Source organism: Marasmius oreades, chromosome 3, assembly GCF_018924745.1.
Source record: "Marasmius oreades isolate 03SP1 chromosome 3, whole genome shotgun sequence".
Taxonomy (NCBI): Eukaryota; Fungi; Basidiomycota; class Agaricomycetes; order Agaricales; family Marasmiaceae; genus Marasmius; species Marasmius oreades.
This window is the reverse complement of record NC_057325.1, coordinates 610,504-626,695: the sequence shown is the minus strand read 5'-3', so window position 1 is coordinate 626,695 and position 16,192 is coordinate 610,504. Positions and strand designations below refer to the sequence as shown.

General features: G+C 47.4%; 7 protein-coding genes across 7 annotated transcripts; 2 read left to right on the top strand and 5 right to left on the bottom strand.

The window, feature by feature from the left end:
* Nucleotides 1-970: 970 nt before the first annotated feature.
* On the top strand, nt 971-2,056 carry E1B28_005511 (uncharacterized protein; the record flags this gene model as incomplete). The annotated part of the gene is made up of 3 exons (XM_043150078.1): nt 971-1,272; nt 1,319-1,789; nt 1,845-2,056. Exons 1-3 carry the CDS (start codon nt 990-992, stop codon nt 2,054-2,056), a joined length of 966 nt encoding a protein of 321 aa, XP_043011162.1. The 5' UTR covers nt 971-989.
* On the bottom strand, nt 1,931-4,376 carry E1B28_005510 (uncharacterized protein). The gene is made up of 9 exons (XM_043150077.1): nt 4,321-4,376; nt 4,155-4,271; nt 3,770-4,106; nt 3,690-3,714; nt 3,408-3,628; nt 3,184-3,344; nt 2,952-3,126; nt 2,452-2,893; nt 1,931-2,396 (listed from the first exon to the last, which is right to left on the bottom strand). Exons 3-9 carry the CDS (start codon nt 4,082-4,084, stop codon nt 2,383-2,385), a joined length of 1,353 nt encoding a protein of 450 aa, XP_043011161.1. The 5' UTR covers nt 4,085-4,106; nt 4,155-4,271; nt 4,321-4,376; the 3' UTR covers nt 1,931-2,382.
* A 690-nt stretch (nt 4,377-5,066) lies between these two features.
* Nucleotides 5,067-7,022, top strand: E1B28_005509 (uncharacterized protein). The gene is made up of 7 exons (XM_043150076.1): nt 5,067-5,504; nt 5,557-5,867; nt 5,929-6,195; nt 6,249-6,296; nt 6,347-6,671; nt 6,731-6,788; nt 6,848-7,022. Exons 1-7 carry the CDS (start codon nt 5,131-5,133, stop codon nt 6,872-6,874), a joined length of 1,410 nt encoding a protein of 469 aa, XP_043011160.1. The 5' UTR covers nt 5,067-5,130; the 3' UTR covers nt 6,875-7,022.
* Nucleotides 7,023-7,791: 769 nt separating this feature from the next.
* Nucleotides 7,792-8,415, bottom strand: E1B28_005508 (uncharacterized protein; the record flags this gene model as incomplete). Its single annotated transcript, XM_043150075.1, has 1 exon — nt 7,792-8,415. One exon carries the CDS (start codon nt 8,413-8,415, stop codon nt 7,792-7,794), a length of 624 nt encoding a protein of 207 aa, XP_043011159.1.
* Nucleotides 8,416-8,788: 373 nt separating this feature from the next.
* Nucleotides 8,789-9,118, bottom strand: E1B28_005507 (uncharacterized protein; the record flags this gene model as incomplete). Its single annotated transcript, XM_043150074.1, has 1 exon — nt 8,789-9,118. One exon carries the CDS (start codon nt 9,116-9,118, stop codon nt 8,789-8,791), a length of 330 nt encoding a protein of 109 aa, XP_043011158.1.
* A 706-nt stretch (nt 9,119-9,824) lies between these two features.
* On the bottom strand, nt 9,825-10,172 carry E1B28_005506 (uncharacterized protein; the record flags this gene model as incomplete). Its single annotated transcript, XM_043150073.1, has 1 exon — nt 9,825-10,172. The coding sequence occupies one exon, from the start codon at nt 10,170-10,172 to the stop codon at nt 9,825-9,827; it is 348 nt and encodes a 115-aa protein (XP_043011157.1).
* A 483-nt stretch (nt 10,173-10,655) lies between these two features.
* Nucleotides 10,656-13,618, bottom strand: E1B28_005505 (uncharacterized protein; the record flags this gene model as incomplete). Its single annotated transcript, XM_043150072.1, has 8 exons — nt 10,656-10,737; nt 10,791-12,712; nt 12,763-12,898; nt 12,945-13,091; nt 13,143-13,242; nt 13,295-13,389; nt 13,439-13,551; nt 13,601-13,618. The coding sequence occupies 8 exons, from the start codon at nt 13,616-13,618 to the stop codon at nt 10,656-10,658; spliced, it is 2,613 nt and encodes an 870-aa protein (XP_043011156.1).
* Between the last annotated feature and the right edge of the window lie 2,574 nt (nt 13,619-16,192).

Genomic DNA, 16,192 nt, shown 5'->3' with positions numbered 1-16,192 from the left:
ATATTGGTCAAAACCTTGATAAATGTCTTCCCATGGCCGTGCTCGCGTTGACCAGTAAGCTCTGGGATTTATCCCCAATGAGAGGTTGTGAAACGTTGTAGAAACAAAAGCACGAATCATTAATTAGGTCGAAGGCCTGGCAGTCGGAGGTGCCTCATTGGAGGTGACCGTACTGTTTGAGTCCAGATCCGTCAACAGTAAACAGAATGCACTGCAAACAAATATTCGATCCCAAGCATAAGTGCCTTCGGCTAGAAATGAGCCAGTCATTCCCGCAAGTTTTTCACAACAGTTTCATCATCCTTAAATTGAACCCCTGCTGCCTAGGCTCATATGCCTGTACACCGTTAAAGATTTGAAAACCAAGAATGTTGACACGGGGTTTTCTGAAGCGGAATTTGATCATAGCCTTGGGGAAAGTTCTTTAGAAAAATAGCTGTTTCTTGCGATCAGCCGTAAGAGGAGGAACCGATGAGGTTTTGTAGTGCTTGAAGTCGAAGGCGCTATTCGTTGCTTTCACAGAAGACTATATCTGGTGGTCTCAGATTCGGTCTCAGAGTTACAGAGCTATGTGAAAGAGCGGCAACAAATCAGATCGTGTTATGTTATAAACGAAGATAGGAAATATGTACTAATTTTTCCTGAAGACTCGCTCTCATCTCCTGAATCGTAAGACGCACTCTCCCTTTGTCCTTTCCACACCTATCTTTATGAGCGTGGTCAATGACGCCTTGCATAATGAACTAGGTTGAACCTCGTCGTAGATTTTGCTGAGCATGATTCCCAGAAACATGAAGGTCTAGATCCAACATGTTTCGGTACGTTGTATTTCCCGGTAAGGTCAGGAGTAACTTGCGGAAGGGATAGCAATGTGTTGCGTTTACACGCTGTGCAACTGAGAAAGTTTTCAAGAAGTTTGAGCTCTTTTTCATCAACAGAAGATACAGATAAGATATACCAAATTAGTCCAAACGGCGTCTCGACACGCCATGACATTCCACGTCTTCCTCGGGGCACCCACAGCCAAAGAACTACGAGAATGGCCAGTAGACTCGTGCCACGGTCGCTGGGAGGAATACCAGTCGTCAGATTCGCAAACTTCTGATGAGCATTCCTTCGATCTTTCTCTGCCTCTACCTGCAACGCTGGAAGCAGCGAGCCGGAGAATATCTCTTCTGTATCACAATGCTATCTTTCAAGATGAAGGGGATGAATTAGATGCCTCAATGGACGTCGATGTCGATGAAGAGACGACTGGATATGGGCTCGAAGGTTCGTAACAGCCCAACGTCTACTAGGCTGTCCTCATTTCATATAGGAAAGACAACTGTCATTACATGGGATGCAACACCGGAAAAGGAGCCCGGTAGACGCAACCCTTCCCGTTCGTTCATCAACACATCGATTTTGAGTGCAGACACACAACTCAAAACGCAGGAAACTGAAGAAAGCTCTTATAACTATTCCGATACTTCATCCATTGCGCGTTTCCCGACATTCCATTTCAGTCTTCATATCCTCACGTCACTCTCTGTACTTTGTAATTCTGGGAGAAAAGGATCGAGTAAAGTGAACATGCTTCTGGCTATACTTGAGGTCGAAGGCCCAGATATCATCCGCCTCAAAAAAGGAGCCGACGCCGGAAAAGAAATATCAATCATGAAGATGATACTGGGTGAAGAAACCGGATGCGTATGCAAGCTTACTGCTTGGAGAGAAACAGCAGAGGTATGGGGTGGTGCTGACGGTGCGGTGGCAGCGAAACGAGGAGACATTGTTCTGATACAAAGTAATTTCCGTTCCCATCAACTTCGTCCGTGTTTTTGTTTGAAACGATATTCTAGATGTTACGGTCACATACGAACCAACGGTCTCTCCCACCCTTACCGCATCACCGTATCTCAAATCCAAGCTGGAAATATGTTATCGTACAATGCCTTATACCCCGGAGGACAGGCGACTGCGTCCTGACCTTAGGCTTGGTGCCAGTGACGCTGCTGTGCGTAAAGTGGGGGCAGTGGTCCAATGGTTCGAGCGAATGGCTGGCCTTCGTTAACGACCTGCGCGATCGTCAGCATGCGGGAATTATTTCTTTCAAGCGCCAATGAGTCTGGTTTAGGCTGGTCGTTTCCATCCGCAGCAATAACGACCCGGAACTCGCTGTTGAGCGTACGACCAGAATCCCGCTGACGGTAGAAGGCAATTGCGCTCGACCTTATGGTCCCTTTAGGCAGACTTCTAGTTGTAACCTCAGGAAACAGAGAAGTTCACACATCATATTATAGGCGCCAAAATCGTGCTCTGTCATTCGTTACCGACAAATATAACCTACCGGGAGGTTATAGAGTACATACAAAGTAGTTGCTAATACTTATGTATAAATTAATAGTCTTCATCTAGGGAAGGATGTCTGAGTAAAGTCAACCGGAGGAGGAGGAGTGTAAAACACACCTTCAATGTAGGACCTCTTTCCCTTTTTTGTTGTCTTCTTCTTCGGTGCAGCGGGTTTCTTTGGGGCCTTGGGTGCAGCTGGCTTCTTAGCTGGTGCTTTCGGTGCGACTGGCTTCTTCGGTGCGACTGGCTTTTTCGGTGCGACTGGTGCTTTGGGCGCAGCAGGCTTCTTAGGGACAGCTGGGGCTTTAGGTGCAGCCGGTTTTTTCGCGGTTACGGTAGTCTTCTTCGGTGCAGCAGGCTTCGCGGGTGCTTTAGGAGTAGCTGGTTTCGCGGGTGCCTTAGGCGTGGCTGGGGCCTTTGCAGGTGCTTTGGGGGGAGCAGGAGCCTTTGCGGGTGGCTTGGCTGCACCGTTATTGGTGACTGGCTTTGCGGGCGTAGCTGGTTTCGCAGATGTGGCTGGCTTAGCAGGAGTAGCTGGTTTCGCGGGTGTCGCTGGTTTCTGAAAAGAAGTTGGAATGTCAGACTTCGATACTACAAAGGGAAAAGGTCCGACTTACCACTGGGCACGCTTTGGGTGGCGCTGGCTTCTTTCCAGTTGCTCTTGCGATGATGTAGTCGCGAGCTTCTACCCAGAAGGAACGCTTGCATTTGGCGATTGTCGAGGCAGTCTCGTCGACGAAAGGGTCACCGGGAGCTGGTGCAGCGGGTAGCTTCTTTGCGTCAGTCGTGGCTCTGATGAAATTTGCATATCAGTGTCGGAGGTCGGTAAGTTTATAAAGAATAACTTACTTGGTTGCGAGGCGGTCAATTTCCGCCGTATAGCCGGAGACGAAACTTGCACCAAGACTATTTCCCTTGCCACTCATGATAGTGTCCATCTTAGTCTTGATAACTGTGGCTGAGGATTGTGCATCACTCTTTATCAATTTAAGATAACTCGCGACACCGTTCTATAGACGAAGGTATGAGTTGTCGGTAACAAAGGCGGTTGACAGGTGAATAAAAACACATACAGCAGTCTTCTGGTTCGATTTGGCTCCGAACCCTTTCCCGCTAAACAAGAAACCCTTTGCGTTGTTGACTGTGCCGTCCACAAAGACCAATCTGGGTGTGTCGTTGATCGTATTGAAGAAATCTTGATAATCTGCTTTGCCTGCTGCAGATGTGAAGTGGGTGCAAATGTCGGCGACCTTGTCGACTTCATCTCCAATATACTGAAGTTCGACCAAATGATCTATAAATGGATTGCGGATTAACTTCCCCTTGAATGTGTCCGCTCAATGATCGGTACCCACCACACTGCAAGCTACCCGTGTTGTCCTATGTCAAAAGAAAGATCAGATATACCAGGCGGTAGATCGTCACTATGACTTACGTTAAATAGCTTCATAGTACCGTCCGTTGGCTGTGTGTTGGCAAACTTGAAGGACTTGTTAGGGCACTTCAGGGTCTTCTTGCGTAAACTGAGAGCGTTTTTGCAGATACACGGCCCAGGTCCACCGTCTCCGCAGTTCGTACCAGCCCGCTTGTCTAAAGCGGCTATCGGGATTGCAAAGGCATCGTGAAGAAATAGCGTTGCGAGGATCAAAGAAAGAGAGAGGCGTGAAGTGACCATTGCACTCGAAGGAAAAACGAAAAAAAGAAAGAGGTATGAAGATCGAAGGCGCCGGGCAAGGAAATCGTACACCATCTGAGGGCATTTTTATACCTGTCTGGTTCGGCTCAACGGGGATCACGGTATCATGCATATCATGCCTTACCCGTATTGTAATTCTTCTGCGACGCACATCAATGATTGTGTCTCGAGGAGTGAATTACACCGCACTGCTCCAGTTTCAAATGCCATTTGAATTTCAAGAAGGCTGAAACAAGTGGACCTGTAACGCTGTCAAGACTTCACATAACGAAAAAGAATCTCTGTCTGACCTCTGACAAACACTGTGGAATCCTTTAGTATCCTTTATTGTGGACCTTGAACCGAAGTGAGTAAACAGCTTGTCCTTGTGAAGATCTTCCGACCTGTACAGCCTACTAAAGTTGCCGTGACGACCGCATCGCGTTTTCATCGCTTATGCATCTCGTCGTGATGTAAATCAAATTCAGATTATTACCAGCTTCCAAAAACAGCGTGAGGAAAGATGAGCCAACTTCTCCCACTGAGGAAGAAAACCCGCTTTCGATATGCACAGCCCTGAGCCTAGTAGGTATTGGTTAACTTTAGATCAAACGATATTCAAGGTTTATCGGTGCTGTGTCCAATTTGAACCTGATCAGCCAACCAGGTCTAATCTTGCCGCGTTCATAGTCTAGACCGAACAAGGTGATTTTCACATGGAACAAAGACTTCCCCCCGAAAAGATTCGGGGCCAAGTTGAATCGATGGAAGGCTCCCAAGCTGTCGACCGGAAGATACCAGTAAGATACCAGTCTGATACTACCAGTAGGCCTTGACAGAGTCACGTCGAAGGTCACACTTTCAAAATTCCCTATCAATCGCAGGCCTCAGTCAGAGTCAGGAAGTACATTCCTGCCGGTCCAGAGAAGTCGATCGCAATAAAGGTATTCGATGTCGGGATCATGCAGGTCCTGAGTTGGAAGCGAATGAGCACTTGCTTGAGAGTAGGAAACAGGGAGCCTGGAGGGAGCGGCACGGTCACGCTGGAGTCACGTCAACACCGCCTCGCTCGGTGCCTTGAAGTCCGTGTCTCACTCTTATCTTGATATCCTTATACCATCATGAAGGCGCTCAACGGTTTACCTCTCGACGACGATATCGTCGACCGTATTCTCATATTCTCACCCGACTTTACCTCACTGAAAAATACCATTTTGACGGCCAAGGCATTCCACAGCGTCTTCAAACTTCACCCCAAGTCAATCATACGAGCCGTAGCGTATAATGTGGTTGGACCAGCCTTGCCCCAAGCCCTGAGAGCTATTCGATATCGTATCCCAGCACAAGATGATGCAGATGAACAACCAGAGGGTGAATTTGATGACTCATGGGAGGCGGAGATAGGAGAGCACGGGTCTATCTTGCCTGTGGAAGTCGTCCAACTCGTTGAGAATGCGAGAGCGTTCAGGAGCTTGGAGGAAGTTTTTAGCCTGAGGTTCGAACTATACCCGATCTCATCATGAATCCCTCTGAAATATTCTGTGCAGACACAAGGATAGAAGGTATAACGCTTCTAGCCAGCTGTCATTTATAGAGTCGTGGCGATTTCAAAGAACAATGTACAGGATAATGCTATACTCTCGCATCTTTGATGGTCCCAGATACGTTGAAATGATTGAGGAGTTTGATGATGAGGATGAAGATGGAGAGAACAAAGACTTGGTAGACCGACTGGCTAAGGAGCGGCGAAGAAGAAGAAAGTTCCTAGATGATTTTTCTGACGAACAGCTCCTCCAAGTTCACAGTGTTTCGCGTTTTCTGAGAGAAGTCTTCCTTTGGGCAGGACACCATGACTTTGGTGAGCAATTATCCTCGTACGTGGTTGGCACCACATCTCATCCTCCATTTGATTTTTACAGCCGATCAGGAAATTCTTGGTGATTCCGCACTCTCAGTCGGACCTACTGCTATCTATGAATGTTTCGAAAGCAAGTGCAGGGGACCGGTAGAGGACGCTCTCGAGTATTGGGACATTCACGACGGAGGCAATGCTTTGGTCTTCATTTCAGGCTATCTCTCATATCCTTTGACCCAAATATTCGAAGAACGCAAGCTCAAACTACCACTCGAAGACTCTTCGCATTGGAAGTCGATACTGGACAGCGTGGAAGGAGAGATGGATACATGTACGCCCAGTCGCTCCATTCGTTCCTTCCTTGTCTCATTCTGGAGAGTTTAGGTGCTCGCTGCAATGTAGTGAAAGGGTTTGATTTGTTGGGCCCGTCAAGTAAGCAGAGATTCAACTTCCGTAGAACGTTTCGCTAACAGTATAGTTAGCATTCGATTATTTGTCCGCTAAGCATCCGGATTTTGCGTTTATGAGACTTCCGCTGCTGATGAAAGGTCACCTTGGCTTCAGTCAAGTCGAGCGGCCTTACTTCGACTCTTTAATACGCACGATACCATCCAACGGGACTCTTTACGAATACGTTATTCAAGCTATCCTGGGTAGCAACTATAAGCAGCCAGAGTTTGCAGACTTGAAGCCTGATGATTGGCTCTGTATGGATTGCGTGAAGAAGGTGCTTGAAGAAAATCTCCACTTGTGGCTACTAGATAAGAGGATACAAGCAGGAGACAACGTCCCTACGGAAGATTGCTGGTGAGTTCGTCACACTTAACTGAAACATTGTTAGGGAATGTTTTACAAAATTCTTAAAGGTATGGTTGGAACTGCCGCACACAGACGCACAAACAATCACATGCTGCGAGATTGAATGTACGTAGCACGTAGCTTTGTCTGTGTAACTTTTCCATTCGCTGATTTTGTCTGATAAGCATATATGTCCGCAAACGAAATCCTAGTTAGACGGAGGGCTGGTTGTTAATGAAAGCTCGTACTCCATGTATGCCGGCGTGGAGTCGGTAGCCGGGACGTACCATTTACTCATGCGATATCTGCGATATCAGACGTGTATCTTACGGTATTTATCGAATCGAACTTGTCACCTACTTGTCGACTACGTGCATGGTCGTCACAAAAAGGTCATTGCGAAAGAACCGTTCATGGAAGGACGGTCAATGCTTCGCAAACGGTTGCATTGGATAAGAATCATTGTGTCAATTTCCTGGCTACCCGTCGTCCGGTCAAAACAAAGTCGTCCGGGGCTTACTTATTTTTGTCCAGCTGCAGTGAACGCTCCTCAGCATTTGTTCAGTCGTTGTCACACCCGCCCTGACCCGGCCACGTAAAACTCGATCCGACAGCTGTACCTGGCAGTGGGCGTGAGCTCTTCTGCAGATGCTTCTGGTTCGACCAGGTACTCAGGTGAACGAATTTGTAGATTAGACATAGAACTCTGTTCACCAATTCCACGACTGACACGTCGCGGCCTTCTTGGCCGGAGAAGATCACCGTGCTGCTGGGTGACGGGATCTTACGGTTGTAGTTTTATCTTCTTGCAAGATTCAACTCATGAATTGGCACTTTAGGTAGTTACTGGCATAAGCACATAGATCGAACTAATCAGAGCCAAAAGTCCAAGAAGTCACTACGATGTGATTTCTGATGACCAACTGATGACCATGTACTATCTAATCTCATGATGTCTTAGGGTGGAATGGTGGAATTAAAATTGATGGAGAGGGGAAATGAACGAAAACTGGAACTTCGAGTTCAGTGAGCAAAGGAAGGGAAGACTGATTTATCTTTGGGCATATGAATATGTACAAGTAGGGTTGACTGGAACTGCAAGGATACCCTGACTGCTCTGGATGATGGCCTACATACAGTGCATGGTATCTATGCCATTACAATGTTGTCTTTCAGACTCCAACAATATATGAGTGGGCTTGACTGGAACCGCAAGGACACCCCGACTGCTCTGTATCTCAAGTATCTGCTGGAAATGAGCAATGCGGGTTTCGTATAATTCGAGGGAAAATAGGGATCTGGGCCAATGGAAGCAAGCACCCTGTGTAGGAGGTTGCTGAGGTTCCTTCTCGAGATTTTGGTACGCTTCTCGGAGGTGCAGAAACAGCACAAGCGGCGTTACCAATTCCTCATTCCCATGATGGATGTTCTGAAAACGTCTGACGAGTATCGACGCCTTGCCGATGGTGACGGGAAGCCTCGAGTCCGCTCCATTCCAAAAGTAGACCCCTCCCCCTTCGTAAAGCTTCCGTAGCTCAGCCCGCTTATTCGGCGTCAATACTTCGTAGATGGACGACGGAAAACGATGATAGAGAAACCATAGATAGATCCATGCCACGGACTCTACATCATGGTAGTAGTTGAAGATGACATGACGGTCAGTGTCTACTGACGATATCGTCAAGGGATCGGTCTGAAGCAAGGGTACTTCTTGGGCGTGTAAATGATAACCCATGGCATATTCGACGGCCATGAAGTCCTTTGTACCCTAGGAAGACGGATATGTGTTAGAGGGCGAGAGGGGAAGGAGGTGAGGGCGTGGACCACAATGGGATCATGAACCGTACAACTTGATTCGTGCTTTCCGAACTCCACATCGGACACTTTGCCTTGGTTCAGTTCAATATAGAACAGGGAGTTCCCAGGGCTGACGTCACGATGGACATATCCAGCCAAGCGCAGGTAGAAGGGACCTGAAAATCTTTAGGAATGAGCTACAATGCCAGATTTGACGATGAACTGACCTCGGAGAACATCTTTCATGCATTTCACAACTGCAGCATGTCAGCCAATTCATATACGCTCTGGCAGACCTCCTTCACAAGACGGCGTACATGTTTCCGTCCCTAAAGCTGACGGTCACCGAGCTTATATGGGTCATGCACAGGAATATCAGCGCTCCAAACGACTCGGTCATCCCTTCGTGACGGAGAGGGCCGGGTGGCACTCAATTGTTGGCCATCAGTCCACTGGACGCGTTGATAACTTGGGGGGAATACAGTGATGTCGTTCTCACCCTCAGTGTTTGTCAGTGGCCCATCCTCCAAGATAGTGAGGGAGAAAGGCTTCGCGTCCTCCGCATGCATGGTAGGTGTGTTATTTTTCCTGTTTTCCTCGTCAACCTTGGCCAACTTCTCGAATATATCGTCCCAAATTTTCCTTCTCGAGCTTAGCATCCTTGTACGGCCAAACGTCGGTCAGCACGTACGTCGAATCAGATGGCCCGGCCTGAGTGACCTTTTCCACTTCCCAGACTCGCGTCGCTCGGGAGACAAGTTTGGATAAACAATGAGAGATTGGGTTTCCAATAGTGTAAAATCTTCTGTGACCAATCTTGTACTCGTAAACGATGATATTCGAGCCATTCACCGTTTTCGAAAGACGCGTTACTGTAGGATCCCAATCAAGCTGCTCCCGACTGCCAAACATTACGGCCAACAAGAATTTAATGAATGGTCGTGGCTCCTGAATCTCAAGTTAGCCTCATACATATCAGTCCAAGTAGAATGCGGACCTCATGGTGGTTGAACTTCTCGCACTTGGCAATATGCGATCGGCAGAAGAGCCAAATCTGTGTTGTCGTTGCCTCTATGGTGAACCCAAATATAAATCGCCTGGTCGGATCATCATACATGGTTTCATTGGCTCCGTAGATGAGTTTCTTCTCATCCTGAGAATTGAAAAGAGAGTTATCCATGAAAGTAGAGGAGGTGCCACAAGACTTACATCTTGAGTTGTGACCGTCGCGTCGTGGAGCTTTAGTTCCCCCAATACAGATGCATTGTGAGCCGCATGAGAGAATAGATCTTCGTTTTCTTCGTCGGGTTGTATATGGTTATTGGCATTTTTGTTCGCTGTGCGTTCGGAGCGGCGAAGCTCAATCTATGTGTCTTCGCTAACACATCGCACGTCAGGCAAGTGTCGATAACCCATAGCGTCGAACTCGCCCGCTTTCGTGGGGTTCGGCACAACCCAAAAGCTCCGCTTTTCCTGAACCCCACAGAACTCGGCGACCTTTGCAACGGCCGAAGCGACTTTGAAGAGAGGTGCGAACGTGTCGTTTTCGTTTTCCGTTCCAATGCGAAGATCGGGCCAACCATTCTCTAACAGGACCCTGTTGCCCCTCAACTTTTCTACTATGCTTTCCGCCAATGTATCATCAAGGAAGCTTCGTCGAAAGTATGTTTGGATAAAGTCGGCATTCGAGCATTTGATGATTTTCCGAAGCATGTCTCGTTGTTCATCAAGGTGGGCTTTAGGGGTTCTTTGTACGTGTGAAACCTACCTAAACGGCCACAGCGAATCAGGTCATTCGGTCTGTGTCACGGCACGGCCCGTCACTCTGTTGTTTCCACACATTGTCCGCAAACGAAATCCTAGTTAGACATAAGGTTGTTATTGTTTTGGCTCTTAACGAAATTGGAAAGCTCGTACAACGTGCATCCTATGGGTCCAAAGAACTTGGAGGATTTAAAGGTCCTCATAGTAAGAATAATAGTGCCTCACATAGGTCATACGAGGCCCTTAATCGCACTCGACCTGAGATTCGGGATTTGGTATACCATCTTTCCCCGCTGTCTGTATCATTATCGGTATAATGTTGGTAGTAGTATTTGTAAGTGACTCGCTGAGGCTCTCCCGAAATTTCAACTATTCTTTCCTCTTGAAAAGGCCACGGATCGAGTACTCCAGAGTTCTTTTTCTACGAGAACTCTAAAGCTCGTCAATGTCCATATTCTGCTGCAACCTGCCCTGGTCAATCATATAGGATAAAGTCGATAAATTTTGGTCGCAGCTAGCAAAATATGGTCAGTTTTCTTCTCAGAGTATCGTTAGAACATAACTTACAGCTTTGAGATAGTTGCCTCGCAATCCCCTAGACCTTTTTGCAACATCCGGAAAACGCTCGCGTAGTCTGCTGAACGATCTCGAAGGTACCGCCCGTGCGTCATGAGCAATGTATTTGCCCAGAGGAGATCGAATTCAAGATGTGGACTTTGCTCGAGGTGATCTGCCACGAATCGGAGGAGTTGCGGTACGTAGAGGACTGGCAGTTGGCGGGCGACCAGACGGATATCAGCACGAGGTATGTTCTCGTATACATGTTGAATCAGCGGTTTTTCGTTGAGACGGAAAACCATGACGAGTGCTTTGAGGTACTCGCCAGATGAGAGCACCTCGAGCACGGATTCCGGTGTGAGGTCGATAGAGAGGTCGAAAGGATCAAAGGTAACGGTTTCGTCGAGAGAATATATCAGAAGACCCTCGGTGGATGCTGCAGCCCATGCTCTCCCTGTTGGCGAAAACCGCACGCATTTCGTCCTAGCTTCCTGACGATACTTTCGTTTTGACATATCTCCAGCACCGCGGGTAGCGCCTGGAAGAGACGTATCAAGACGATCCTCCAGATCGCTCTCGTCTCCCCTGGATTCAATGAGATCGATATTGATACCAGCTTCGTTCACTCTCCGACTGTCCAGAAATTCCTGCGTTCCATCCAATGACAGATTCTCCGATATCTGGAATTTTTTTACCATCACCCCTTCCCCTTCTCGCACGTCATATATCACCACATACTTGCTGTTCCCACCGGCCAAGAGACAACGACCGTCAGCTGTGTAAGCAAGACTCGTGAAAGCTTTGCCTGAAGTACTGTTGGCCGCCGACATCCGATCATCTACCTTTCGACCTCCAGAGATATCCTTCCGCCCCTCTATTGTATTCGTCTGCTTCGATTCTTGAATATCAAAAAACATAATCTGCCCATCCAGGGTGGACGCAGCAACCTCCTTACCATCAGGCCGGAAGGTGATGGCAAGAACATCCGAGTTCAATGAGAAGGGTTCAACAGCTCGCGAGCGACCAAAAACGTTCCACACACGCACGGTGCGATCCCAAGATCCACTTGCAAGCTGGTTAGCACCAGACGGTGAAAACGCCAGAGAGCTGACGGGACCCTCATGACCCGCCAAGACATCTAACAATTTCCCTGTTTGAACAGACCACAAAAACACCTCGAACGAATCTGCCGATCCAGCTGCAACTACTTCTCCGGAGGGGTCCACGGCAAGACAGGAGAATTGTACGGGAGACGGTGAGGTGAATGTTCGGAAGTTACGATAGCGCATCAAATCGAACGCGCGAACAGTACCATCCAATGATGCGGAAAAAAGGACGCTTCCTTGTTTTGCAAAGGATACTGATGAGATGGGCGCAGAGTGTTCCGTAAAGGTGACAAAACAAAAGCCGGAATGCGTTGACCATACTTTGACTTTACCGTCATCACCTCCTGTGGCAATAGTCTGTCCATCGGGAGCGTAACCAAGGGTGTTCATGTCGAAGTAGTGTCCTTGTTGTTTGAGGATGTAGGACTCTGATTGCCACTCCCAAACAAGCAATTGTCCCAATTTCCTGGCACCGAATGCTAACCATTCACCTGAATGGTTTATGGCAACCGAAGAGATTTTTTCTTGAGAAATGCTGAGGGTATGAACGTTGGAGAATGCGGGCATTTCCCACAAACCGAAAATTCCAGTGGAAAAGCCGACGACAAGGAGACTGGAGGGTGCATGGAAAGTTGTACAGACCACAGTCGTCCCAGCTTGGTTGAAGTAGTTTCGTTTATGGACACCCCAGCGGGTATTGATAATGTAGTTTGAGTTGCCTTCCGAAGTAGTCGCGATGGGAGTTTGATCGTCATCCGAATCCGACTCGGTGGACTCTTTCGCTTTCCAGGTGAAGACGGCACCATCTTTGCTAACAGTGTAAATCTACCAAGGATGTAAACGTACGACATCTAACAGCATTGAATTGAACGTACAGTCGTCCCATCTGACGCGAAATAGGCATTCAAGACAGCATTTCTATGACCTGCAAACGTTTTCGGTCGAAAACCTTCCACTGGATTTAATGTGAACAGTCGGGCCGTCATGTCGCGGGAAGCAGAGATAAAACACCTAGAAGAAGAATAAATGGAGGCAGAATGACTACGCCACCACTCACTTGGAGTCAGACGCCCATTGAATACTCAAAACATCGTCATGATGGCCGGTGTAGGTTCGATGCAACACAAACGGTGCAAATTCGCGGGCAAGATGATTTGGTGTTCGCCACACTTGAATATGTGCGCCATGAGTAACAGCAATGTATCTGCACAACGCTTAGAGGTAAAGAATCAGTCAAAATGAGGAATTGACTTGCTTTCCGTCCGGAGAGAACTTGATATCCTTGATAGGTTTGTGAAAGTTAAAGTGATGGAGGACAACGCCTCTCTTGAAGTTGACGAGAAGTGCACGACCGTCTGTGCGAATTTGTAAGTACCATTGTGATATTCCGAAATTGTCGTCAAGAACCTTCATCAACGCTGATCAATATATTGCCATCGGGACTCAGCGCAATCGCAGCAATGTTCTTGCGATTTTCGAACGCAAAAGTAAACGATTTGTTACTAGATTAAGAATTAATAAGGGCAGAGAATAAAGCAATAAGCAACGCACTTGACGAGGTCAAAAACGGACACTCTGTTCCCAACCGGACTCAACAAAGAATTACCGTCTGGCGTGAATAACACATTTCCCTGGCGATAAACTGTTCCACATATATTGGAAAACTGCTTTTAGTGAGCAGAAAGATAGTTGCGACCGGTTTTCTGTGCATACCTTGAAGTTAGCTTTCATGTGGACAACGATCAACGTGAAGAAAAATTGCACAGCCACCAGAAGGCTGCACGTGTTCGTCGTCTCTTTTTTTTTTTTTTTGGTGGTACGTGTCTACACTATCTTGAGTTTATGAAGACTAACAGTAAAACAACCGTAAATACTGGCCTTGTACTGTTCGTAGCTGGTGAAGGGCAAAATCAAACTTGGAAAAACCTTCTCAGACGAGGGAGCCCTGTGTATCGGGCCCACCCCGAGGAAATGTGTTCGTCGTCTCGTGTCGTGGCGATTCACGTCTTTAGCCTCAATTTTAAACTTACAACTTACAAGGATAGAGGACCTCCATTTGCCATATAACTGGACCTCGTTCAAACTTTCAGGTGGGACTGAGTTACTGCGTGGAGCTCATTGTCTCTAGGGCCTCTCGCATGGATTTGGACGCCTTCCGATGAACAAGGATCCAAGCTTCAAGTATCGGTCTTGCCCCCGAGTCAAGACACCGCGTGAACGAGTTCTCAGTCGTCCAGACTTCTACCTGCTGGCCTTATGATAGAGGTAAATATTTATATTGAACCCCGCATCCCCCCGATTGCTAAAGGTACTCATAGTGTTACTAACCATTGTCAATTACTTTCGCCAGTTCTTTCAGTTGGTATGACACCCTCGCACGAATCGGATCAAAATGAAGACTCACCTTCGATATTTCTACGCGGTAGCGGTATTGCACCCTTCCATGCAAGCTATATGTCTGACCCCTGCCACCGACAGGCAGAAAAAGCACGTACCCGCCGAACCCAAATCACGTTCCAGTATCCCAAAGAATGCTCTAGCCGCCCATTTAATTTCTTGAAGGACCTTGTGATTTCGAAGACTCATATGACTGTGTATGACCGGCGTTCAATTTCTGCGCCTATCAAAACGTCACTGGCAGGAAGCTCGATTCACCGTGAGTATACCCGTTATGCTTGCGCTAATTAAAATCAATTCTGACGTCAAAATCGATAATCAGACTGTTGGTTTTCGCGGGTCTCTTCATCTCTAAAAGCTTGCGGCATATTTTCGCCTCTCTACTTTCAGGGGAATTCTGCAGGACGCTGATCGAATGCTGCGTGTGAGTATATCACACTTTTTGACCTGCCAGTAACATTGACACCTTCAGAACAGGTTTCGGCACGCAATACGATATTCATCAACTAGCGGATCTCCTTCGGAAACCTTTGCACGGTGGGGATGCTCCAATAATCATTGTTGAAGGGGACCCTATCATTCCTCGTCTTAAATTTGTCCTGATATGGAATCCGTTTGCAAGAACACGCTTGAAACAGGTTGATATTCGACATACGTCTGTCATCAAAACATGTATCGCGTTCGTATTGGCGATAACTTGAAGTGTGATAGGGTTATCCGTCGAAGTCGAACAAAGTTAAGGCACGAATTAAAACGCAGTTTGATGAAGAAGTCACTGCATTTTATCTTCAGCCAGCACGTTTTTTCCTTGCCGGAGTGTCGCGGGATGCAGTTTCGACCTCGGTTTGGCAGTGGGCCATTTATCTGATTCTTTCCACGCTTCTCCATTCTCCATCCCGGCGTAAGTGTACGTTCAAGCTCTCTTACGACGTAACAATGATTGATGCATATCCTACCCCAGTAAGTCCTTATGATTTTTCTCATTGTTCCCGTAACGATTGGTTTGCTATCACTATTGGACGAAAACCAAAGCAACCCGGACGGCTACAGTGAAATGATGACTCGGGCTACAACTCCATTGAAAAGCGTGTTAGTCGGAGACTCGGAGGTTCGGGTCTCTTTTATCCAGATGAACCTCGAGAAACCGAGTTGTCTCAATTATTGACAGAACTGTCCACTTGGGCCTGAGATAGGCAGGGCTACTAATCGGCCATTGCCACTGCTACAGCTTACCTCCATCACTGAAGCCCCCGCCGCATTTGGAGGATCCAACTTTGTATCTGTCAAAGGCGCGTTGGCGGGCAATGTTTGCATCCGTTCCCGATAAAGGTCTTGACTAGGTACCCTCCTGAATCCTTGACTGTAGGCGATGCCGCCAGCGGTACCGCTGGGTTGAACATCATCAGAGCAGATGGTAACTAATGTAGACATGGAGTCTTTCAAGTGCTTGCAGAATAATCAATGTATCATCGCATAATCAATACATTAGCTTATTGTTACTGTTCCTTCCCGCGGTTGCGCCTTAATGAACCATGAAAAAAACAAAGAGGCCCTGATGATCTTTGGTTACTGATGAACAAGATCCGTAACATGGTAAAACGGGCTCAAGCTGTTATAAGCGGTTACACTCTTACTGATTTGGTATCCGGCCGAATAACAAAAAGAAAAAGATTTTGGATTACAAACACTGATCGTAAGTACTTACGCATAGGCATTTCAAGGTGCCCGAGTATCTGTATGATGGTTTCATTGTTCGCACCGTTCCCGATTGCGAGTATCGAACGTAGAAGCTCGGGCATAACCAAATATTCTGCACATGCATGGGCGGTAGATGCCATGCTACCCCGCCGCGGCCCGTGAGTATTATGGAAACGCGGTTCAATCGCACCAGCAAGTCAGAGCTTCGTG

What these genes read in the sequence shown, in the direction of transcription:
- E1B28_005509 (XM_043150076.1), top strand. Translation starts at nt 5,131, where the DNA reads ATGAAGGCGCTCAACGGTTTACCTCTCGACGACGATATCGTCGACCGT. An exon ending in GGCAGGACACCATGACTTTG is followed by an intron (nt 5,868 to 5,928) that starts GTGAGCAATTAT and finishes TGATTTTTACAG; the next exon opens with CCGATCAGGAAATTCTTGGT. An exon ending in TGATTTGTTGGGCCCGTCAA is followed by an intron (nt 6,297 to 6,346) that starts GTAAGCAGAGAT and finishes CAGTATAGTTAG; the next exon opens with CATTCGATTATTTGTCCGCT.
- E1B28_005510 (XM_043150077.1), bottom strand. Translation starts at nt 4,084, where the DNA reads ATGGTGTACGATTTCCTTGCCCGGCGCCTTCGATCTTCATACCTCTTT. An exon ending in GTACTATGAAGCTATTTAAC is followed by an intron (nt 3,715 to 3,769) that starts GTAAGTCATAGT and finishes CTTTTGACATAG; the next exon opens with GACAACACGGGTAGCTTGCA. An exon ending in ATTGACCGCCTCGCAACCAA is followed by an intron (nt 3,127 to 3,183) that starts GTAAGTTATTCT and finishes AAATTTCATCAG; the next exon opens with AGCCACGACTGACGCAAAGA.